Source organism: Mustelus asterias, chromosome 1, assembly GCF_964213995.1.
Source record: "Mustelus asterias chromosome 1, sMusAst1.hap1.1, whole genome shotgun sequence".
Lineage (NCBI taxonomy): Eukaryota > Metazoa > Chordata > Chondrichthyes > Carcharhiniformes > Triakidae > Mustelus > Mustelus asterias.
The window spans coordinates 166,374,352-166,395,550 of record NC_135801.1 but is presented as its reverse complement, the minus strand read 5'-3'; the positions used below and the strand labels follow the sequence as shown (position 1 = coordinate 166,395,550).

Here is a 21,199-nt window from a genome sequence, read left to right as displayed (position 1 = left end):
TCTGAAGACTGTGGAGGAACAGAGAGATCTTGGGGTCCATATCCACAGATCTCTGAAGGTTGCCACTCAAGTGGAGAGAGCTGTGAAGAAGGCCTATAGTGTGTTAGCTTTTATTAACAGGGGGTTGGAGTTTAAGAGCCGTGGGGTTATGCTGCAACTGTACAGGACCTTGGTGAGATCACATTTGGAATATTGTGTGCAGTTCTGGTCACCTCACTATAAGAAGGATGTGGAAGCGCTGGAAAGAGTGCAGAGGAGATTTACCAGGATGCTGCCTGGTTTGGAGGGTAGGTCTTATGAGGAAAGGTTGCGGGAGCTAGGGCTGTTCTCTCTGGAGCGGAGGAGGCTGAGGGGAGACTTAATAGAGGTTTATAAAATGATGAAGGGGATAGAGTGAACTTTCAAAGACTATTTCCTCGGGTGGATGGAGGTATTACAAGGGGGCATAACTATAGGGTTCGTGGTGGGAGATATAGGAAGGATATCAGAGGTAGGTTCTTTACGCAGAGAGTGGTTGGGGTGTGGAATGGACTGCCTGCAGTGATAGTGGAGTCAGACAGTTTAGGAACATTTAAGCGGTTATTGGATAGGCACATGGAGCACACCAGGATGATAGGGAGTGGGATAGCTTGATCTTGGTTTCAGATGGAGGTCGGCACAACATCGTGGGCCGAAGGGCCTGTTCTGTGCTGTACTGTTCTATGTTCTATTCTACTTCAGCAATTTGCAGACATTAGTTTTGTGAGTTTTACATAAATTGATAGATGCTTATTTCAAAACTAAGCAAAAGGAGAGAGATTGTATCACCAATTATAACCTTGCAATTCACTGCATGTGTATCCGTGAAAGAGACCCAATGTTCTTCTGGATTATTGGTGCAATGACAATATCGCTATGCCACTGCCTCCCCATAGCAATTACACAGTCCCTGGATGAATGGAGAAGACAATTAACTAAAGTTTCTAAACGTGATAGGCAGATGCTGCTAGATGTTGGATGAGCACATACTATTTGTGATGTTAAGCCACGTGAACATTCAGCCGCCATAGTTAAATCCAGGTTCTTAGATGCAGGCAAGCATGCATGCTGGTCTGGATACTAATCGCTTGAAAACAAGAAACTTCTGTTGGAGAAGAAGTCATCACTCACGATGTTTGATGAGAAGTCAATTTAAATTTTAAAGCTAATTAATAGAAAACAAAAAAATTAATAGCTGGACAATAATTTATAAATTTCATCATGCCCTTTCAGTTTGCTGCACAGGAGCATAAAAGGAGTATGTTTGAATACAGTGAATACTGTTAATCCCTTTTATTTTAAAAAGTTCATTTCTTTATTGAATTGGCCATAATTACACCCACAAGCTACAACATTTAATCTGACTGAACAAAGCACTCTTGGGAGAAAATGAAAAGGCTTCTCTAATTTCATGCTAATTCAGTAACTGTAACCAAAAGGCATAATAAACAAAAACAATTACTATAATTTTCTGAGCCTAGTATTAAAATATTTGGCTTCGAGTCATAGAAATAATCTCTAGTGCTCAATAAACAGTGATTACTCTCTCCAATACTTAAATTGTGGGCAAATGCCTCAGTCTTTTTAAAATAAAACCCTAAAAAATACAATAAGTTTACACAGGGTGATGGCAATCTCTCCCATGACTTAGTGGATAAATGTCATTTGCAGTGTGATAGTAAATTATGCAGACCATGAGATTTCAGATTCAATTCCTTAGTTTTGCTAAGTTGGGTGACCACAGGCTGGGAAGAAATGATTTCTATAGCTGGCCTTAGTATCTCCACAATATATAATGTTCAGAATTGGCTGGTGTAACTGTAACAAAGATCAAGTGATCTACTTGCTGGTAGAGCAGATGTGTAGATGTTGGTCAAGGACAAGATTGTCCATAAGATGTAGGAGCAGAAGTAGGCCATTTGGCCCATCAAGAGCAGAAGTAGGCCATTTGGCCCATCAGGTTTGCTCCGCCATTCAATGAGATCATGACTGATCTGATAATCCTGAACTTCACTTTCCCACCTTATCCCCATCACCCTTAATTCTCCTAATGTTTAAAAATCTGTCCATCTCAACTTTGAACATAGTTAACCACCCAGCCTCCAGAACCTTCTGATGTTCCACAGATTCGTTACCCTCAGAGAAGAAATTCAAAGAAGAACAGTACAGCACAGGAACAGGTCCTTCGGCCCACCAAGTCTGTGCTGACACAGATGACTCTCTAATCTAATATTTTCTTGCCTCGATGTGGTCCATATCTCTCTATACCCTGCCTATTCATGTAGCTATCCCAGATGCCTCTTGAACATTGTTCTAGAATCTACTTCCACCACCTCCTCCGGCAACAGATTCCAAGCATTCACCAACCTCTGTGAAAAGCTTGCCCTTTACATCTCTTTTAAACATTCGCCCATTCACTCTCAACCCATGCCCCTGAGTAATTGACCCTTCGACCCTGAGAAAAAGACTTTGACTATCCACTCTATCCAATCCTGTCATAATCTTGTAAATTCCTCCTCATCTCTGTTTTAAATGGATGACCCTTTACTGAGATTATGCCCTCTGGTCCTAGACTCACCCACAAGGGGAAACAACCTCTCAGCCAATCCTGAGAATCCTATATATCCCAATAAGGTTGCCTCGCATTCGTCTAAAGTTCAATGAGTACATCCAACCTATCTAACCTTTTCTCATAAGAAAATCCCATTCCGGGGTCAACCTAATGAACCTTCGGCAGACTGTCTCCAATGCCAATATACCCTTCCTGTATGAATGGCAGAACAGAGGCACAAATTGTTAAGGGACTACCTGAAGACTGCGGCCGTTAGCCGAGAGAGCGAGAGAGCGATTTTATATTCGAAAACAAGGCTGAGAATTTTAAAATCGAGATGTTGCTTAACCAGTACAGGCCTGTGAACACAGGGCGATGGGTGAATTGGATTTAGTGTGAGTTACAGGGTAGCAGGGCTTTGGATGATCTGAAGTTTATGGAGGGTGGAACATGAGATGTCAGCAAGGAGAATTTTGGAATAATCAAATCTAGAGTAAACAAAGTCATGGATGAGGGTTTTAGTAGCAAATGAGCTGAGGCAGGTTGCTGAGGGGAGGCGGAGATGAAAAATATAATGGAGGTGGAAATAGGTTGGCCTAGTGATGTTGCGGAGTGTGGTTGGGAGCTCATCTCAACATCAAATATGACATTGGGGTTGCAAACAGTCTGCTTAACATCAAACTGTTGTCAAGAAGAAAGGTGGAACCTGCTGCCAGGGAGTGGAATTTTTCAGAGGGGCTGAGTCTAATGGCTTTTGTCTTACCAACTGAAGGAAATTTCTGCTCAACCGGAACTGGATATTGGACAATCAGCATGGTAGTTTAGAGACAGTAGAGGGATCAAGAAAGATGGGGCAAGGTAGATATGGGTGTCTTCAGTGTATGTGGTTACTGACATTGTGCTTTTGGATGATGTTCCCAATGGGCAGCACTCATTAATATTTATTGAAGGCAGTATTGTACCCTGGTCTCACAGGAAATAAATACTTTGTCTCTTGTTGCATTGTCAATATAATCAGCGTGTACGTTAATTTTACATATCTATCGAATCCACTTGTATGCAAACATGCTTAAATTTTATGGGCAGCCTGATGGCACAGTGGCTAGCACTGCTGCCTCACAGCTCCAGGGGCCCGGGTTCAATTCCAGCCTTGGGTGACTGTCTGGCAAAATTAACATATAAATAAATAGTTTATATTCTGCCACCCTTCTCAGACTGTTCTGCTGGTCCAGAACACTTTTGAAAGGAGACAGGATACTATCCAAACTGTGAGCAAAAAAGCACCAGGAAAATTAAGGTGTCATGAGAATTAACAATGGTTTCTCAACTTTATTGTGGGGTAGTCCCACCTCACAATAGAAGATCATAGATCATAGAATCCGTACAGTGCAGAAGGAGGCCATTCAGCCCATCGAGTAATACTTTCCTCTCATTGCTTACTGGGCAGAAAAAGGGGTAACTTGGGGATTAATCTCTGCCACTTTACTAAAACATGTTACAGGAAGTTGTGGTCAAAGTGCTATGCTCAGATCACAGCTCAAATACTGTGTCCAGTTCTGGTCTTTGAGAAAGAAGGGCGGAGGCAGAACAGAAAAAAACCTTAATGCCCGTCTCTAGAATTTAATTTAAATGGTGGAATTAGGACAAGGACACAAGCTGCAACATGTACGGAGATTTTTTGCAGTGTGGAAAGCAATAATATGTGAAATAGATTTCCAGACAGAGTGGCTGAGGTAAAAACCTCAGAAGTATTTGAGAAAAAAAAGATGTAGTAATAGTGGGAATAGGGCTGTTCTGGGTGGATGTGTCAGCATGGGTCTCAACCACAAGCAACTTTTGACAAGGAGAATCAGCAGTCTTGGAAACAGAGTGACAGTTCCCATTTGCTTGTAGCTTGGCAAATGATTTGAAGATTTCTTGTAATGTATGCCCTCTTCTGTAACTATTAATTATTTCCTAACACTCAGTAAAGATCAAAACAAGGAAGTTATATGTACACACTTTCCAGGGGGGTATACAATGATTCACAACTCGCATGCGCAAGATGGAAAAGAAGAATTAAAAACTCAGAAGGAATAATTATTAGTTGTCAAATAATTTAATCAGAAAGGCAAATTAATAGGACTCAAACTCTAACTGGATACATTTCTGGAGAGACAAAGGGTTGAGGGATGCTGAGATGGCAGATGAGAGTGGCACGGTGACACAGTGGTTAGCACTGCTGCCTCACAGCGCCAGGGACCCGGGTTCGATTCCCAATTTGGGGTCACTGTCTGTGCGGAGTCTGCACGCTCTCAACGTGTCTGTCTGTTTTTCCTTCGGGTGCTCCGGTTTCCTTCCACTGACGTGCCGGTTAGGTGCATTAGCCAGGGTAAATTCTCCCTCAGTGCACCCGAACAGGCGCCAGAGTGTGGTGACTGGGGAATTTTCACAGTAACTTCATTGCAGTATTAATGTAAGCCTTACTTGTGACACTTTAGATCCATGGAACACAGAGGTACACATGCAGGACCTTAAGGACCTCAGTTCTTGACATCATCTAGTTGACTGCACCCAGTATGTTACAACTTATCCCACACCTAGTGCAACATAACAATGCATATCATCTCCAGTAACCTCCGCTCAACTCAACTCCTTTGACTCCCAGTACTGAGCAACATCCCGCCCCCTCACATAAGAAGGAAGATTGCAAGAAAAAAGCTTCTGAAGATTTATATCAACCTAAGCCTGCTGCTGCATAAGGACTTTATGCTGCTTGCCTTCCATGAAGCCAGCCTGTATAGCTAAGATCACCCTGCCAAAGAATAACAGTAGAGGTAAAAGCAAAATACTGCGGATGCTGGAATCTGAAACAAAGTTGTTGAGTCTGGATGACCCATCTTCAGACTCGAAACATTGGCTCTATTCTCTCTCCACAGATGCCATCAGACCTGCTGAGATTTTCCAGCATTTTCTGTTTTTATAACAGTAGAGACCCTGTGGCAGCAGGAATGGAATTAACATGCTACCATTAAAAACCATTTCCTCATCACAAATCCAACAGCCCGCTCACCCAGCTTCAATCTGCCACACCAACATTGGGCATTGTTCACCCATTTCCACACTGGCCAAGGCCTTTGTGCAGCAAACTGGATCACCCAATGATTCACATCATTGAAGACTGCCCCCTGTCAAAATTCCTATTTTGGACTAGGAGTCTAGACTCGCAATAAATAGAAGTATTTCAGACTCCTTTTTATTGACTACAGCTCAGCCTTCAACATCATTATTCCCGTGAAACTCATCTCCTAACTTCATGGCCTGGGCCTCGGCTCCTCCCTCTGCGACTGGATCCTGAACTTCCTAACTCTCAGACCACAATCAGTAAAGATAGGCAATAACACCTCCTCCACAATCATCCTCAACACCGGTGCCCCACAAGGCTGTGTTCTCAGCCTCTTACATACTCCTTGTACACCTATAACTGTGTGGCCAAATTCCCCTCCAATTCGATTTTCAAGTTTGGTGACAACACCACCGTACTGGGTCGGATCTCAAACAATGACGAGACAGAGTACAGGAATGAGATAGAGAATCTGGTGAACTGGTGCGGCAACAATAATCTCTCCCTCAATGTCAACAAAACAAAGGAGTTTGTCATCGACTTCAGGAAGCGTAAAGGAGAACATGCCCGTCTACGAAGTAGAAAGGGTCGAGAGCTTCAAGTTTTTAGGTGTCCAGATCACCAACAACCTGTCCTGGTCCCCCCATGCCGACACTATAGTTAAGAAAGCCCACCAACGCTTCTACTTTTTCAGAAGACTAAGGAAATTTGGCACGTCAGCTACGACTCTCACCAACCTTTACAGATGCACCATAGAAAGCAGTCTTTCTGGTTGTATCACAGCTTGGTATGGCTCCTGCTCTGCCCAAGACCGCAAGGAACTACAAAAGGTCATGAATGTTGCCCAAACCATCACGCAAACCAGCCTCCCATCCGTTGTCTCTGTCTACACTTCCCACTGCCTCAGCAAAGCAGCCAGCATAATGAAGAACCCCACGCACCCCGGACATTCTCTGTTCCACCTTATTCCGTCAGGAAAAAGATACAAAAGTCTAGATAAGAGCCTGTAAATTAAATATATATAATGAAAGTACTAATATGTTCCATGGATATTATGTATGCGGGGCGTAGCCCTCCAAGAGGATGGATCAGGTGACCTGGGGTGTGGGGTGACCTGCCCGGGAAACCTCACACTCGAGGGCTGGAGTGAGAGAAGTACAGTTCTTCAATGAACCCTATTGTTCCTGTGGTTTGCCTTTGGTGTGATTTCTTTGGAGCTACCTCCCCGATAGCCTCAGACTTAACAATGGAGAAGTACTGCTCCTTGGGTTAAGCTCAATCTTTGTGATTAGATTTATTATTGTCACATGTTTTGGTATACAATGAAGTGTATTGTTTCTTGCGCATTATAGAGACATAGCATACTATATATCGAGAAGGAAAGGAGAGAGTTCAGAGTGTAGTGTTACAGTCATAGATAGGGTGTAGAGAAAGATCAACTTAATGGGAGGTAGGTCTGTTCAAAAGTCTGATGGCAGCAGGGAAGAAGCTGTTCTCGAGTCGTGCTTGTTTATTACAATATAAAGTGGAGTAAAGTCATGCTAATCTAACTTTTGATGCAACAGCTAGTTGGTGAACCAATAATTCCATAATATCATACAAGGAGACATCGATGTGTTATGTATCTGGGCAAAAAGTTGGCAAATGGAGAATAATGTGGGAAAATATGAAGTTGTTCACTTTGGAAGAGAGAACAAAAGAACAGAGTATTATTTCAATGGAGAAAGACTTCAGAAAGCTCTAACACAAAGGGACTTACAGACATTTGTGCATGAAACACAGAAAGCTAGCACACAGGTGCAGGCAGGTAATCAGAAAGGCTAATGGAATGTTGGACTTATTTCAAGGGGGTTGGAGTATAAGAGTAGGAACGTCTTGCTACAATTTACAAGGCACTGGTAAGACCACATCAGAAGTACTGTGAGCAGTCTTGGCCCCCTCATTTAAGGAAATATGTTATTTCATTGGAGGCAGTTCAGAGAAGATTGGCTAGGATGATCCCTGGTATGGAGGGATTGTCTCAGGGAAAAGGTTAAACAGTTTGGGACTCTACTCATTGGAATTTAGAAGAAGAAGAGGTGATCTCATTGAAACATATTGGATTCTTAACGTGCTTGACAGGGCAAATGTTGAGAGGATGTTCCCCCCCCCCCCCCCCCCCCCCATGGGACCAGAGGGCATAGTCTCAGAATAAATGGGCCCCAATTTAAGACTGAGTTGAGGAGGAATTTCTTCTCTCAGAGGGTTGAGTGTCGCTGGAACTCCTTGCCACAGAGAGCTGTGGGGCAGAATCATTGTGTATACTTAAGGCTAAGATAGATATATTTTTGATCAGTAAGGGATCATCAAGGTTTATGGGGAAAGTGGACATGAGGAATATCAGATCAGCCATAATCCTATTGAATTGTGGAGTAGACTCAAGGAGCTGAACAGCCTATTTTTTATGGTCTCATCAGAAGTAATACAAAATGCTGTAAATGCATAACAGATTGATCAGTGTCTGAAAGCAAAAGATGAGTTAACCATTCAGGTGAAAGTCCAACAGTACTAATTAAAGATCTTGACTGAATCATTATACTATCTTTCTTTTTCAGATACTGATCCAATTGTTGATTTAATTTCAAATTGTCAACATTTGTATTTTTTCCTTTCAGCCCTGTAATATAAAAACAGTTTTCTGTGTAAATTCATGTTCATCTGTAGATCATGTTGGTCCAGATCGCTGTTATTTAGCATAAACAATTTCAATCTCATTACAGCTGTCAGCCATGGAAATATAGGTTAGTTTTAAAGACTTACGTAATCGGGTGTTGGTAAATTTTCCTCTGCACTAACTGGACCCCTCAGGGATTGTGTGGCCTGTTCCAGAACTTTGTTGTGCTTTTTCGATAATAAAGCAAACAGGCTAAAAACATGACAAAAATGAGAAAAAAAATGAAAGTAATAATTAAAATAAATCCTGCTACAGAAATTACATGGCAACCCATCTCATTTTCATTTCAATCTATTATTAACAATGCCAGCATTCAATCGGGAGACATTTAAACCACATTTGTAATGAGGAGGATGCTTCAAATGGAAGATTATCAGCCCCTACTTATTTTGGAAGCCTACCATTTTAAAAACTAAGGCAGGCATATATAAAAAAAATTGGAAAAGCATCGAGGAGCAAAATTTATATGTTCTTTTTTCTAAACACATACATTCAGTAACCCAAGTGCAGACAACCTCAAGCCAAATTTCTAAGGAACACAGGAATTAGCTTCTTTTAAAGCTGCATTATCCCTTTTCCTGGGAATTACACAGGCCCAGACTGAATCTATAAAAAGTAAGCAGCCTTGTGTATAATTATTTCCTTCTGATCCTAACTTTTTCCTCAAGTTATTTTCATTTCACCACACATGGAGGGCTAGGGAACAGATTTTTCCTTTCCCTTTTAATTTGCAGTTATATACTTGCCACCCAGGAATTATTTTGTTATACAATTTAGGTTGGAGGATGTTAAAAGCATCACAACTAGCACCAAAACGTAATGCAAAGCAGGTAAATGACATGTTATTTGATCGCTTAGTGGACAAACACATTGTTCTCCAAAACCTTTAGCCATACAGATCAGGAAGCTCTCAAGTCTAGCTGTCGTACTCCTAGCCTGCTGTAGGGCTATCTGTGCGAAAACTGCTCATCTCAGTGCTACGTATGCTACAACTGGCCTCCACACTACAAACAGGAAGAGAACATTTGTCTGGGTTCCTATATGGATTCCAGATTAGGACAGTTAGACTTGCTGTGATGGCTTCTGTGGTAAAATAGTTCATCCAATACTCACTGCATAAGCTATCAAAGAATGGATACATGGGCAAGGTATTAAATGACACAACACCCAAAAGAAACATAACTACAGCACCTTTGGGCAGGGGGTGGGGAGGAAAAAATTATAGCATAACAGATTTCATGTACAGTATGAATGTGGAGGAAAACCATAACAGAAATATAATCCAAATTTACTGCACATGTGGATAAGTCCTGGCAATATTAAGAATCTGTACAATTTCAAATTTGACACCCAAATATTTATCTAATCACCGAAAAACCGCAAAGACAAGTCTTTATTCATACATGAAAAACAAGATAACTAATTGGTCTGCTCGCCTGTCCCATCGAGGCATGATGCAGTCTATGTGCACTGTCAGTGTACCTAGTCTGCTGGCATGCCAAATATCCACAACATATTGAGACAATCATAACTGAGTCATGCAGCCTGAATGCCTGACCCTCGCTTACCAAAGCGTTTGGGGTGTGGTCTCATGGCATTGAAGAAAGTACTACAAAGACATTCAGAAAGCTTCACTTAGGAATTCTGTTCAGGATTTCTGCACCCAGCACAACCAAAGAAAATATGATACAGCCTCCTTCAAAAGCAAGCACATATCAGAGGCAGAGAGAAAACACAAGGAGAAGAAATCCTGAGCCAGCAACTCCTTCAAAACGCAATTATCTGAGCCTGTCCTATTTGTGAAGAACCTTCTGGGTGCAGATCAGGCTTAGTAATCACTTATATGCCCATTGAAACTCTACTAAATGCTCAAGATGATGAACGTGGTCATTTTCACCGACAGGACAAACAAAACCCAGGCACATATCTGCCGGGGTAAAAAGATTTTAAAAAAATCGTAGGCAGCACGGTGGCACAGTGACCAGCACTGCTGCCTCACAGCATCAGGGGCTCAGGTTCGATTCCTGGCTTGGGTCACTGTCTGTGTGTAGTTTGTGTCTGTGTGGGGTTCCTCCAGGAGCTCCGGTTTCCTCCCACAGTCCAAAGCTGTGTGGGTTAAGTGGATTGGCCATGCTGGATTGTCCGTTAGTGTCAGGAGGATTAGCAGGGTAAATATGTGGGGTTGCGGTGGGATCGTTGTCAGTGTGGGCTTGATGGGCCAAATGGCCTCCTCCTGCACTGTAGGAATTCTATGCTTCTATTCTATGATTCAAATTAGGTCAAAGCACTGGGATTGAAACAAGCTCCATAAAACTTCAATAACTGATAACACTAGGCACAGCTAACTCCACTTGCCTTTGATAATTTAACAGGAAACTGGACAGAATCTACGATTTAATATTAACACGTTTCAAATCTTCATCATTTGAACCTAATCTAAAACAGAACGGAGGAGTAAAGAAGGACCCCTCAAAGTGATTAGCGAAGAACAGGAAGAAAATCTTCTCATCCATTCAACTCCTTAAATGATTGGAAATATTTGGAGAACTCCTAGCAGTGCCCAGCAAATCTATTCAGCACTGATTTAGTACATGTAACCATCCTTAATCCAATGTACTGAATAAGTAGAATTTACACTCATCTGATTTTAATTCATTTAATTGGCTACAAAAACCTGAAAACATGAAAAGTCTGGTCAAAACTTAAGTTCTTACATTTTTATCATAAACAACGGAACTCGAGTTCAAGTAGTAATTTCATCCTTACTTTCTCCTCACCCCAGTTTAGGAATTAGCAACAGGGGCAATCTTACTAACAAAGTTTCATAGGTTTTCTTGTAAAGAAAATTCTTGTTGAACAAAACATTAGCTTTAAAATGCATGACAACGGCTGACACATTTGGCATCGGAAGAGTAAGTGATTCTGAACACCTCAACCCCACACATAGGAGCCATTCTGCACATGAAGTGAATACATTTCTTATTTGAAATTATTAGAACTTCCTCCTGTACTTTTCCTTCTTTCCTGTTGCACTCCACTGCAGAAGGAAAAATCTGACAATTACTTCTGTCCACGCAATGATGCTGATTCTGAACGACTATTTCTCTACAATTTTAAAACACAAACCTTGTTGTTATATGGAGTATACAAATAATATGTCTGAGGCCAATAAAGATAAGTCCCTATGTTAAGAGGGACAGTCCAAGACAACACGCCATCTAGCCTAAGTACCATTATACTCGCCACTAAATGAACATAGTTCACTTGTTTGTAGCATTAAAAACTAGTACTGCTGTACTGCTCTTTAGATAATGCCAGGATAATTTTGTGCACTTGAACAAGTACACAAAACCTCAGTTTAACATGTCAAATGAAAGACAGCATCTCAACAGTACAACACTTTCTCAGTATTGCACTAAATAATCAATCTAGCATGAAGTCAGGACCTTTTAATTCTGCAGGAGTGTGTAGCCACTGAGTAAAATTGGAGGGGAAGGCATTAATTCTTGCTGAAGAGAATTTTCCATGGGAACTGGCAACCTTCCCAAGTGGCTAAAACGTTCCCAAATTGCAGACAGTCAGTGTTGGCAGGCTTTTTTCCAACAGTATACATCAATCTAATTTAAATTCTGCACTTACCAAAGATATACAGTTTCTGCAAGTCCTTCAATGGCAGTTAGGAAGAAATAACTTTCACAACTTAAGGTCCCAGAGTTTTACAGCCACTGAAATACTTATATAGTGTAGTCACTGTTGTAATGTAGGAGATGTGGCAGCTAACGTGCAAACAGCAAGCTCCTACAAATAGTGATGCCACAATAAGCAGGTAACCTTGTCTTTTTTGTTATGTTGGTTGATGGGTAAATATTGGCCAAGACACAGGGGCGAATTTCCTGGCTCTTTTCCAAAATAGCACCCTGGGACTACATTCACCCGAGAGAGAAGATTTGCCCTAAGTTTAATGTTTCACCTGAAAGATGTCAACACTAACAGCATCGCACTCCGATAGCGAGGACCCAACCCAATCTCCTCCAATTTGTCACAATGATCAGTAATAATAGTTGTCAGCAAAAAAGGCAGCAGAGGTACTGCAGAAAGATTGGGGAGAAACAAGATCAAATCACTTTCAAAATGTTCTTTGCTATAGTTGAGCAAACTGTGGATTTTGTTTTGCAGCTTAGTATCTGCAACTCCTTTGCCCTTTTGAAAAAAATAGAAGTGTCAACTTGTTATAGTGGCCATCAAGGACACGAGACATCATTATTGGATCTCCCTGTGGGTTTTGTGGAATACGAGTTTCCCTATTGAGTGAGCAGGAGCTTACCCAATGAGAGATGAGTGGCAGGAGTTTAAAACCCACATTCATAGCCTGGACCCAGGGTTATGTAGGTCCAGAGTCCAGGCCTTGATTTGTTGTAAGCCGCGGGTGCGGCCTTTCCTTTGTTTTAATAAAGCAGTGCTGCACTGGAGGACTGGCCTTGGCGAGGTTATTATATAGCCTAGATTTAGTGCTCATGTCTCTGCAGTTGGACTTAAACCAACAACCACTTGGCTGAGATAACAGTGTTGCCACTGAGCCATAGCTGACACCGATACACACCTTGAAAGCTAATAAGGATCTCAACTGAAGTGGTGCTGGTAGATTGAGAGATTCTAGATCAGCTCAAGTTCTTGCTCCTGAAGCTTATCTTGTGACACACTGGTAGATTGCTTGGCTTGACGCTGTGGAACAACCCATCTAGCTCCTCAAGTTTAACATTTTCGAGCCTGTTTTTAAATTCCTCCAGGCCCTTCCTCATCTCTGTAATCCCCTCAGCCATACAAGCCTTTGAGATATCTGCACTGTTTTAATGCTGGTCTCTTGAACATCCACAATTAATCACTCAGATATTGGTGGCTGTTTCTTTAGTGGCCATAACCTTAAACTCTGGATTTCCCTCTAAACCTCTCCCCCTCAGTTTCCCCATTTAAGACACTCCTTAAGATCTACCTCATTGTCCAAGAATTTGGTCATCTACCCTAATATTTCCTTATTTGGCTTGCTATGTAATGTTGTTTTATATTGTGAAGCGCTAATATATATTATTGCTGTTGATCCACAGAATGAATGATGACTACTTGTTTTTTTCTCTGGATTTATTCATTTAAGTTCAATTTCATAATTTACTATGGGGGATTTGACTACACAACCTTGAGGTTGCGAGCCTACCCTAGTTAGAACATAGAACATAGAACAGTACAGCACAGAACAGGCCCTTCGGCCCACGATGTTGTGCCGACCTCCATCTGAAACCAAGATCAAGCTATCCCACTCCCTACCATCCTGTTGTGCTCCATGTGCCTATCCAATAACCGCTTAAATGTTCCTAAAGTGTCTGACTCCACTATCACTGCAGGCAGTCCATTCCACACCCCAACCACTCTCTGCGTGAAGAACCTACCTCTGATATCCTTCCTATATCTCCCACCATGAACCCTATAGTTATGCCCCCTTGTAATAGCTCCATCCACCCGAGGAAATAGTCTTTGAACGTTCACTCGATCTATCCCCTTCATCATTTTATAAACCTCTATTAAGTCTCCCCTCAATCTCCTCCGCTCCAGAGAGAACAGCCCCAGCTCCCTCAACCTTTCCTCATAAGACCGACACTCCAAACCAGGCAGCATCCTGGTAAATCTCCTCTGCACTCTCTCCAGCGCTTCCACATCCTTCTTATAGTGAGGTGACCAGAACTGCACGCAATATTCCAAATGCGGTCTCACCAAGGTCCTGTACAGTTGCAGCATAACCCCACGGCTCTTAAACTCCAACCCCCTGTTAATAAAAGCTAACACACTATATGCCTTCTTCACAGCTCTATCCACTTGAGTGGCAACCTTTAGAGATCTGTGGATATGGACCCCAAGATCTCTCTGTTCCTCCACAGTCTTCAGAACCCTACCTTTGACCCTGTAATCCACATTTAAATTTGTCCGACCAAAATGAATCACCTCACATTTATCAGGGTTAAACTCCATTTGCCATTTTTCAGCCCAGCTTTGCATCCTATCTATGTCTCTTTGCAGCCTACAACACCCCTCCACCTCATCCACTACTCCACCAATCTTGGTGTCATCAGCAAATTTACTGACCCACCCTTCAGCCCCCTCCTCTAAGTCATTAATAAAAATCACAAAGAGCAGAGGACCAAGCACCGATCCCTGCGGCACTCCGCTAGCAACCTGCCTCCAGTCCGAAAATTTTCCATCCACCACCACCCTCTGTCTTCGATCAGATAGCCAGTTACCTATCCAATCGGCCAACTTTCCCTCTATCCCACACCTCCTTACTTTCATCATAAGCCGACCATGGGGGACCTTATCAAACGCCTTACTAAAATCCATGTATATGACATCAACCGCCCTACCTTCATCAACACACCTAGTTACCTCCTCAAAAAATTCTATCAAATTTGTGAGGCACGATTTGCCCTTCACAAATCCGTGCTGACTATCCCGGATTAATCCGCATCTTTCTAAATGGTCGTAAATCCCATCCCTAAGGACCTTTTCCATCAATTTACCAACCACCGAAGTCAGACTAACCGGTCTATAATTACCAGGGTCATTTCTATTCCCTTTCTTAAACAGAGGAACAACATTTGCCACTCTCCAGTCCTCTGGCACCATCCCCGTGGACAGCGAGGACCCAAAGATCAAAGCCAAAGGCTCTGCAATCTCATCCCTCGCCTCCCAAAGAATCCTAGGATACATTTCATCAGGCCCAGGGGACTTATCGACCTTCAGTTTATTCAAAACTGCCAATACATCCTCCCTCCGAACATCTATTTCCTCCAACCTATTAGCCTGTAACACCTTCTCTTCCTGAAAAACATGGCCCCTCTCCTTGGTGAACACTGAAGAAAAGTATTCATTCATCACCTCGCCTATCTCTCCTGATTCCATACACAAGTTCCCACCACTGTCCTTGACCGGCCCTAACCTCACCCTGGTCATTCTTTTATTCCTCACATAAGAGTAAAAAGCCTTGGGGTTTTCCTTGATCCGACCCGCCAAGGACTTCTCATGTCCCCTCCTAGCTCTCCTCAGCCCCTTTTTCAGCTCATTCCTTGCTAACTTGTAACCCTCAATCGAGCAATCTGAACCTTGTTTCCTCATCCCTACATAAGCTTCCCTCTTCCTTTTCACAAGACATTCCACCTCTTTTGTGAACCACGGTTCTTTGGTGGAAATATAACAAAAGAGTTCATCTCTGCAAGAGAGAAGGGGAATGAAGAAATTTGATGGAAAAAGGAATCACCGAGAATCACTGAAGAGCACTCAGGACAGGATGCTTGCAGAAGTGTTTTTTCCCCCCTCTTTCCTACCGCAGGGACACCAAAATCCATTCCAACACTAGCCTAGATCAGCTAACTCAGCACAGACTAGGAATCAGCCCGAATAACCTGAGCTGCACAGTACTCCAAGCAATGCAGTCACTTACTAAAGCCACTGATGAGCAGCAGGGGTAATAAAGTGAAATATTGAAGACATTTATTTTAAAAGCAAAACCTGAAAGGGCGCCATATTCCTCTCAACTAACAGAAAATATACTAGAGTCTCCTTTATATGGATTCATAATGGCTGTGCTTTCTCACCTCTATGGAGGACAATAAATAAAATAAGAAGTCTCTTCTCCACTCACCTGATGAAGCGGCAGTGCTCCAAAAGCTCGTGCTACCAAATAAACCTGTTGGACTTTAACCTGGTGTTGAGAGACTTCTTACTGTGCCTACCCCAGTCCAACGCCAGCATCTCCACATCATAATAAATAAAATGTTAGATTAAAAATAAAAATAGTACTAAATCAATAAAATCAGAGGTTTCGGGTTCAATCCCCATCTGTGCCCAGTTAGTTGCTCTCAGCCAAGATCATAGCTATACTATTATAATTTATATCAGTATTTCAGGCTAGGAAAGTGAAAAGTTATGAAGTGTTCTCACTCCTCATCGTTATTCAGTGTTCCTCATTAGAAAACATGCAGGGCAAATAGCAAATAAAAATAAAATCAAGCATGGCTGTGATGCCCCATGGATCCTATCTACCTGACATCCACTTGGGCAAATTAGTGACTGGCTACTGCTGTTCATGAACCCCTAACCAAGCAGTACAGAGCCATGTTTAGGAAAGGAGATATTTTGTGGATAAATATACAAAAGAAACACTAAACCTGATTACTATATGTCAAAATAATGTTGTGGCTATGCTAACACTGATTTAAGAGTAAAACAGGAAACACTATATAATAGCACCATAATTCCAAATGTAATACAGCATTTGAACTTTTAAAAAATACTAAGGATACAATGTGCTGGCACATGACCAAGTAAGTGTCTATTAAGATTTCTTCATGCAAACAGTTTAAATTCTTTGTTAGAATGTCTCAGACGAAAACACCACTCAAGTATTGGCTGCCGACTAGTACTAATTAGGTAATGTATTTTGAAGGAAAACTATGCCCAGAGATAAAATACATAAATTAACAATTTCAATTTAAATGTAAACGGAGTGGAATATATGCCCAGACATGTTCCTTTGGGTCCGAGTGAATAAAAGTACTAACTTGAACAAATCATTTTTGAAATGCTTAATTCACTGATATCAACCATTTTTTCAATTAGCGCACTATAATGGGCTCAGTAACAATGGTCTGCAGATGGGTACATTGGTATGAAATATAACTACTGTACCAAAAAATAGCACGCGTTCTTGTCAGTTGTCCTTCAAGGAGAAGAGGGCACCAAAAATTAGCCCCTAGGTCATTCATTGCAAGATTGGCAATAAAGCCCCTCTGACTTATTTCTATTCACCTTTAAAGAATGCTAACTCAATAGGTCCATTATAGGAGCCAACTCTCTCTTATTTAAATTCATTTATGACCGACAACTTTTTTTTGCAGCTTAATTTTCACGGTTGCCTTTTGCACCCTTGAATAGATTCCCTGGTGTTACTGCACTAATTAGGTAGGAGAAAGCAATCTCCTGGTTTACCTTCTTCACCTCTCTAAGATACTTTCAGAAACATTTATCTGAAATAATTAAAAATAATTTTCCTACTGACTGTCTCCAGGTTGGTTTCAGCGACTTGTTTGAATTTTCCCCAACACTGATTGCCACATTGGTGAGAATGATTTATCAATTTGACAAAAAGCTCCAGTGAAGTGCCACAGGTTAAGGGACAGGAAACCAACAATGTTGAAAACTAGGAGAGAAGGCAAATAAATTAAGAAGTTGCAATGGGTTATCTCACGATTGTGTATTAACAGGTTATGGGGGAAAGGAAGGCTGATTTGATTTGATTTATTATTGTCACATGTATTAACATACAGTGAAAAGTATTGTCTCTTGCGCGCTATACAGACAAAGCATACCGTTCATAGAGAAGGAAACGAGAGAGTGCAGAATGTAGTGTTACAGTCATAGCTAGGGTGTAGAGAAAGATCAACTTAATGCAAGGTATGTCTATTCAAAAGTCTGACAGCAGCAGGGAAGAAGCTGTTCTTGAGTCAGTTGGTACGTGACCTTAGATTTTTGTACCTTTTTCCCGAAGGAAGAAGGTGGAAAAGAGAATGTCCGGGGTGCATGGGGACCTATATTATGCTGGCTGTTTTGCCGAGGCAATGGGACGTGTAGTCAGAGTCAATGGATGGGAGGCTGGTTTGCGTGATGGATTGGGCTACATTCACGACCTTTTGTAGTTTCTTGCGGTCTTGGGCAGAGCAGGAGCCATACCAAGCTGTGATACAACCAGAAAGAATGCTTTCTATAGTGCATCTGTAAAAGTAGGTGAGAGTCGTAGCTGACATGCCAAATTTCCTTAGTCTTCTGAGAAAGTAGAGGCATTGGTGTGCTTTCTTAGCTAAAGTGCGGCATGGGAGGACCAGGACAGGTTGTTTGGTGATCTGGACACCTAAAAACTCAAAATTCTCGACTCTTTCTACTTCGTCCCCATTGATGTAGACAGAGCATGTTCTCCTTTACGCTTGCTGAAGTCGATGACAATCTCCTTCGTTTTGTTGACATTTGCTATTGCTATTTTATAATGAGAAGTCTTAAATTATCTTGTCATTTCGCTTGAACACAAGGGATCATGCTCACTTCTTTGCTTCTCTTGTAGGAACTGAATGGAGCTGCTGTGTCACAACCACCACAATTGTTAGCAGTGCTCCAGGTATGGTCAAACAACATTCACCACTGGTGATTTGGAAATCCTATTTTCTATGGGACTGTAGCTCTTAATGGGACTTAATGGGAGTAATTTTTAGCTAACCCACCCAATGGGAAACTGACAGAATTGGATTATCGGGTGTGCATTTTACTCACTGTCCCGAGTTAGCTTTTCACTGGACTAGATTCAGCTAACAGAGTTCTTTTCTCTGCAAAAGACTGAGCTCTGACTGAATTTTTCAAATTTATTATGAGGTTTGATATGGTGAAGTTGGAGAAACAGTTTCCACTTGTGGACTAGTGTGGAACAAATGGGTACAAATATATGAGAGGCACTGGCTGTTTCCCCAGGAATGGAGTATCTAAAATTGGATGGAGGGCATAATTTCAGGATAAGGAGTCGACCAAATATCTGTCAACCCTAGCATTAAATGATGGACAACAATCTAGGGTTGAATCACAAGATTGTACACCTTTTGATGGAAGTAATTTCTCTTCATACCCATCCAAAATGATCAGTCCCTTAGCCTGAAAAGGTGTTTCTGTGTTTTAGATTCCCCGAACAGCTGAAACAATCTCTCAGTAGATTCTTGGACTCCAAGGGAATCTATTGGAATCAGCAGGAAAATGGAATTAGAGTTCAAAGATCAGCCATGATCTTATTGAATGGCACAGCATGGTTGAGGGTCTAATGGCCTAGTCCTGCTTCCATTTCTCATAATCATATCTTTTTACATCAAAGGGGAGCAATTTATCAACAAAGAAAGTGATGAGAATGTGGAACATGCTGCCACATGGAATGGGTTTATTTGGTATCACAAGCTTTCGGAGCACTGCTCCTTCATCACCTGATGAAGGAGCAGCGCTCCGAAAGCTTGTGATACCAAATAAACCTGTTTAACTTTAACCTGGTGTTGTGAGACTTCCTACTGTGCCCACCTCAGTCCAACGCCGGCATCTCCACATCATGGCCAAATGGAATGGTTGCAGTGGATAGCATTGATACATTTTAAGGAGAGGCTTGAAGCATGCAGAAGGGTGAATTGAGGCGTACTGAGTGAGAGGATGGTTGACATATAATTAGAGCGGGTGGAGGTTGGTGTGGAGTATAAACACTGACATAGGCCAGTTTGTTTGAAAGGCCTATTTCTGTGAACATTTAAACATGTATTTGAATTAGGAGCAGCAGTAGGCCAATTTCGAGGCTGATCTGATTGCAACTTTAACTCCACATTCCCCCACCTCTGATAACCTACCAAGCCTTGCTTATCAAGAATCCATCTATCTCTGCCTTAGGAATAGTCAACCCCCTTTGAGGAAGAGAATTGCAAAAACTTTTAACCCTCAGAAGAAATTTTGCTTCACCTCTGTCCTAAATGGACAGGCCCTTATTTTTAAACAGTTCTAGAGTCTCCCACAAGAGGAAACGTCCTCTCCACATCCAACCTGCCAAGACCTTCAGGATCTTATATGTTTCAATCAAGTCATCTCTTACTTTTTTAAACTCTAATGGATGCAAGCACAATTTGTCCAACCTTTCCTCATATGGCAACCCGCCCACTTCTGGTATTAGTCTATAATGTGTGCTGTAGATTTTAAGCCGTTCTACACAAAACTACTGAGGGAAGGAAGGTATATACAAGAGGTAAGAATCAGGTTATTGGAAGAATTACAGAGAAAGGGCTGGTTGAGGGTAAGGATATGATTTTTAAATTGACTCCTGATTCCTCAATAACTATTAGCTCATCAAGTATGACAGGGCGGCATGGTGGCACAGTGGTTAGCACTACTGCCTCACAGCGCCAGGGACCCGGGTTCAATTCCCGGCTTGGGTCACTGCCTGTGTGAAGTCTGCACGTTCTTCTCATGTCTCCGTGGGTTTCCTCTGGGTGCTCCGGTTTCCTCCCACACTCCGAAAGATGTGCTCGTTAGGTGCACTGGCCATGCTAAAATTCTCCCTCAGTGTACCTGAACAGGGGCTAGAGAGTGGCGACTAGGGGATTTTCACGCTGACTTCATTGCAGTGTTAATGATACCCAAGAAAAACCAAGCAGCGTGTCTTAATGACTATCGGCCGGTGGCTCTGACATCCATCATTATAGAACATAGATCAGTACAGCACAGAACAGGCCCTTCGGCCCACGATGTTGTGCCGACCTCCATCTGAAACCAAGATCAAGCTATCCCACTCCCTATCATCCTGGTGTGCTCCATGTGCCTATCCAATAACCGCTTAAATGTTTCTAAAGTGTCTGACTCCACTATCACTGCAGGCAGTCCATTCCACACCCCAACCACTCTCTGCGTAAAGAACCTACCTCTGATATCCGTCCTGTATCTCCCACCACGAACCCTATAGTTATGCCCCCTTGTAATAGCTCCATCCACCCGAGGAAATAGTCTTTGAACGTTCACTCTATCTATCCCCTTCATCATTTTATACATTTTATATGAAGTGCTTTGAAAGGTTAGTCATGGCACAAATCAATTCCAGCCTCCCGGACTACCTGGATCCACTACAGTTTGCCTATCATCGCAACAGGTCCACAGCAGACGCCATCTCCCTGGCCCTGCACTCAACCCTGGAACACCCAGATAACAAGGACAC

At 42.1% G+C, this 21,199-nt stretch overlaps 1 protein-coding gene across 2 annotated transcripts in view; it reads right to left on the bottom strand.

The window, feature by feature from the left end:
- Nucleotides 1–21,199, bottom strand: part of dym (dymeclin) — a 417,844-nt gene that overhangs the window by 162,543 nt on the left and 234,102 nt on the right. For both annotated transcript variants that reach the window (XM_078222397.1, XM_078222407.1), the window contains one exon: nt 8,472–8,577. In XM_078222397.1, the coding sequence (XP_078078523.1) occupies nt 8,472–8,577 (106 nt within the window). The remainder of the gene's footprint in view (nt 1–8,471; nt 8,578–21,199) is intronic.